Source organism: Humulus lupulus, chromosome 4 (genome assembly GCF_963169125.1).
Source record: "Humulus lupulus chromosome 4, drHumLupu1.1, whole genome shotgun sequence".
NCBI classification, from domain to species: Eukaryota; Viridiplantae; Streptophyta; class Magnoliopsida; order Rosales; family Cannabaceae; genus Humulus; species Humulus lupulus.
Window position 1 is genome coordinate 243,620,020 of NC_084796.1, and position 5,051 is coordinate 243,625,070.

Sequence of the window (5,051 nt, forward strand, 5' to 3'; positions counted from 1 at the left end):
CGACTCCCTTCCTCTGAATATCTTTCCACAGATCTCCTCCGACCAGGATTCCGGTTCTCATGGCCATGAGCTTAGAGCTATTGTCAGCGTCCCGAGCTCGAGCAGCGACATTCGCGAATCTTCTCAAGTAGGCTTTTAGCGTTTCACCGGGCTGCTGTCTCACGTTAGCTAGGGAGTCTGCCTGGATTCGGGCGGCCTGGGAGGCGCGGAATGCCCTTTTGAAGTCAGCTGAAAAAGTCTTCCAGGAACTGATTGACTGTCTTTTACTTTGCTTGAACCACTGTCTGCCAGGTCCAATCAGTGTGGAAGGAAAGATCAAGCAACGCAGCTCCGGGCCAATGTTATGAGCCATAATTAGGGTGTTGAACATCCCCAAATGATCCGATGGGTCCCCGTCCCCGTTGAATTTTGACAAATGGGGCATACGGAAACTAGATGGGTAGGCCGTCGCTGCTATATTGGGGGCGAAGAGTTCCATTTCGTCGCCAGAGTCATACTCATCTTTTTCTTTTTCTGTCAGGAGCTTTCTCATCAGCTCCTCCATCTGAGTTAGGCGCTCGAGGGTTTTGTCCTGAGATCCTGGGTTATTCCGGGGCTGTTCCACAGCTCCGGACCCATTGTACACATTAGGTGGGTTGTTGCCCCTCCTATCTTGAGATAGGTTATTTGGGACATTCCCTCCGTTACGTACTTCGGATCGGACTCTCGCTGAGCGGGCCTGCCTACCATCTTCGGTTCGATCGTCTCTGTGAGAGTTGAGGTGATCTCGGAGGTCGCCTCCCTGTGTAGTCTGGTGACTTTGTGCCGAACTTAGTCGCTGACGCAGGTCTCCTCCCGAGAGACCACTCCGGTGACTACCGGTCCAGTGGCTCCTGCTGGATAGGCTTGGAGTGCGTCTTTGGCTTTTACGATCTGATCCTTCTCCTGGCACCCTGCTGCGCCAGGAAGGCCCAGCCGACGGCGGGTCTCTCCTACTACTCCGGTAGGCTGGGATGTCCCGAATGGGCTGAGGAGATGGGTATCTGATTGGAGAAGGAGGATGCCTGACTGGGGAGGCGATCCTAGTTCCGTCCGTACGGATCAAATTTGGCGGGGGCCTTTCGGCCCTGCCAGCTTGCTGGTCCTGCGCAGGGCGAGCTGGACGAGGCGCAGGACGGTCTTCTGGGACGGGCTGGCGCTGCTGGCCCGCCCCAGATCTCCTTCGGGAGTTTCCTCGAGCTCTCCTGGGTGCCCTCGAGGAAGGATGAGAGCTAGGGGTTGACGTCCTAACCGAACGGCTGTATTGCTGTTGTCTGACCCCAGGCATTTCCCTGAAGTTTGCCTCGTGATGGTGTGACGAAGGGGCGGAGTCGGCTGCATGAGGCCTATCTGAGCGGTTATGTCTGGACCGATTACTCCGGCGAGACTTAGGAGCCTCACCTTGCCTCTCTCCAACGTTAATGTTGGTTGTGAGATGGGGTAGTCGGGCCAGAATATCCTGGATTTGCCGACCGGCTGTTGCTAATTGGCTCCTTAGTTGAGCATTCTCCATCTCCACCGCAGTATAATAACACGGGTTCGGATTAGGTGGCCGGGGTGCTGAGCTACCAGTGTCATCCTGGCCTGCCGTCTGCTTTCCTGGCCTCTGTTGGACTTCAGGAATTTGCTCATCAGGGATGGCAGCGTGGTGGGCCTCCTGCCCATCGTGTTGTTCTGTTTCGTTGCCATGCCTGGATCGAGTGGTCACCATAGTTGGATGTTTGAGGTAGCACTAATCGAACTTGCTCTCAATGAAAGCACCAAACTGTTGACGCGGTTCTTCGCCAACAGGTAATTAAGAGAAGAAGAGAAAGGGATTAGCGCTGAAAGTAGAACCGTCACAGATATGAAATCTTAGAGAATGAACTATGTGACTCAAGACACGTTTTTAAGTGGTTCAAAGGTTAAAATCCTTCTACTCCACTAGTCAATATTATTCACGTATTCTGGGTATTTGGTTACAAAGTATATATCTCTCCAGAGACTATTTTTTCCAACCCTTATCAACTCCCAGGGTCCCCATATTTATAGGGGAAGGCACCTGGAAGTTGGTAGGGAGGTCATCACGTGACCTTACCATTTGTCATATCAACTCTGTAACATTTATGATTAATTCCTAAACCTGACACATAAGTGTGGTCTAATCAGTATGTAAGGAGATGATGGGCCGCACGGCCCAACCCAGCCATGGGTGTCTGAATGCGCACGTTCCTGATGCGTGCCCGGGAAGTCAGGGAGATATCGGACACGTGATGTCAGATATAGGCACGTTTATCTTGTGTGTGTTGACTTTACAAAGGGTCAGAGATCCACGAGCAGCAGCTCGCACCACGAGCTGCTTCATTGGCCCATCCTTCGGCCTGAAGGACTCCTTCCCCCAGTCCTCGGCAGCATTGGCGAGTTCTTGAGGATACCTCGAGCTAAGTGGGTACGACCTGGAAAACAAAATCTCTGACCTGGGGAAGTCCTCGGACTAACCTTGATTAGTCCGAGGCTCGACCTGCTAATCAGTCCGTGGGAAAACCAGGGCGTACAGTATTTTATCCTTAACTCCCACAAAGTTCCTTGTAAATAATATTTCCGTAAATTTAATTACAGATGTGAGTATTCTATCATTTAATACTTGAACCAAGCTATAAGGAAATCATAATTTCACTTCTTAAATAGAAGCTATAGATTTCATTTCTATGATAAATACTCCCACTCAATTATACTACTAAATCTCCAATATGTAAGTATGAGCTAGTCCGTAGGGTAAACTGATAACGAACAAATGAAAAGACTTAATAATACAATCAACTATTTATTAATCATTCAGAATTAAGATTGAATTGACCTATGGTCAACGTTGTGATATGATTAGATTAAATAATAACGATACTTATATATTGGTACAGTCTAATGTAACAAAATACATATGATATTATCTACTTGGTCAATATTCTGGAATGACATCACACCAGATATGTAAGTAGATCTTATCATAGATTATTTAATGAGTAAAAATCCAGTGTACTAATTTAATCTTAGCAAAAAATATTTTTAAACATATAATTACAATTATAATCTACCGTGACCGAGTCACTATAATTATAACTATACACATGTTCGAGATTTTATAAATGTTTGTATTATTCTAATAATTATGTAATAAAACAAACAAGCAATGCGCTTGTCAAACTAAATGAATTTTACTTCTTTTATTGACAAAATAAAATCGAATTACATGTTGGTCATGATTTTATAAGCACGTAAAACCCAACATTTCCCTCATGAATTGATTATTAAATTAGAGGCGTGGGGAGGAAAGGAATCAAAAAACGAGTCCATATAATTATATTATTGTAGAACTGAAAAAAATACACTGATCATACATTTTTTTTTATCTAGAAATATAACTAACGAACGAATCCAACTCCATCCTAGAATCTCCACCTTCTGCCATGGACCGTCGTAGAGAGCCACCCAAATCCTTCGCTCTCTTCCTGATTTTTCCGGATGCCATTAATTTTCTAATCTCATCGGCCACCCTATTCGCTTTCGCCACATCATCTCGGTGGGTCCACTCCCTCACAAAGGCACCAACGCCTAGCACTTTTGTCACCAAAACCGCATTCCTTGGTTGGTCAGTGTGCATTGGCCATGCTCCAATGGGCACTCCCATTGTCATGCTCTCTACACACGAATTCCATCCACAATGGCTCAAGAACGCACCCGTCGATGGGTGCCCCAATATCTCCAACTGGGGCGCCCATTCTCTCATCACAATGCCCATGTGTTCCACTCTTTCTTCATAACCTTTTGGAAGTTGATAATGGTACCTTTTCATCTGTTTCTCACCATCAAAAACAGATCCCTTGTCTGCCTCCCTAAGTACCCAAATGAATTTTATATCACTCTGTTCCAGCCCAAGAGCAAGTTGTTCGATTTGTTCATCCGAGAATGTTGTGGTTGTCCCGAACGACACGTAAATTACTGAGTTGGATTCTTGCTTATCGAGCCACTTCAAACAAAAGTGATGGCTACTGTCGTTTGAAGTTTTCTTCTCCAAAAACGATAACGGATGGAATGGCCCTATTGCCCAATGATTCTTGTTTGGGACAATCTTAGCAAGTAAATCCATGTAAGCACTTTCGATTACCTTGCTTGTGTTGTAGAGATATCCGGAAGTGAAGCTTCGAAACTCGTTTTGTGAAGAAGTGAAGTCCAAGAACTCAGTGCTCAAGCACCCTTCAATGGATGGAACATCTTCCGGGACTATTTCATTGGTCAATGCTAGTACTTCTTGTGATACTTTCTCCTTTACGACGTCGTTGTAAAGCATTAAGAACATGGCAAAAGCTGAGATGCTTCGCAAAGTGTAGGACTCAACATTTGGTATTGAAGCAACGTCTTGGACCACGGAAGCCATGAGAGAGTCACGGATGACGACCACTCGTTTCGCTTTTGACGATAGATGGCGAAGGAGAGCTGCGACGGGGTGGCGGAGATGGGTGGCCGCGGCGTGGAAGGAAGGAACGAGATGAGAAGGGAACTTGTTTGGAGAAATGGGGTCCGGAGGTGGAGTGGGAAAAGAAGGAATGTCAAAGTCATGGAAATGGATATTTTGGGTGGTGTTTGGGTTCCAACCTTGGACTCGGATCCTGGCTTGACGGTTGTGCGTGGTGGTGCTGGCGAAGTGGACAGAAACGCCGTAGGCCGAGATGAGGCGGGAGAGGTGGAGGAGCTGGTTGAGATGGCCTTGTGCCGGCAATGGCACCATTACTATCTCAACTTGATCACTAGACATTATCAAGTAATATTAGTTAGAAGATGAACTTGGTTTTGGACATAATAAAGTTTTTGAAGCTAGCAATTTAGGATTTCTAAAGATATAATAAAGGAATTTATCGACAACATCATATTGTAGATCCACATATATATATATATATATATCTAGACCACATGATGTTTGTCCTATACCCTTATGTTTAAAATATTAATTGTCTACTTCATGTATCCATAACCGTATAGAAAACGTCATTTTCCGGGTT

General features: G+C 45.8%; 1 protein-coding gene across 1 annotated transcript; it reads right to left on the reverse strand.

The window, feature by feature from the left end:
• Positions 1-3,400: 3,400 nt before the first annotated feature.
• On the reverse strand, positions 3,401-4,840 carry LOC133833094 (zeatin O-glucosyltransferase-like). Its single transcript, XM_062263352.1, has one exon. It carries the CDS (start codon positions 4,805-4,807, stop codon positions 3,401-3,403), a length of 1,407 nt encoding a protein of 468 aa, XP_062119336.1. The 5' UTR covers positions 4,808-4,840.
• Positions 4,841-5,051: the final 211 nt, after the last annotated feature.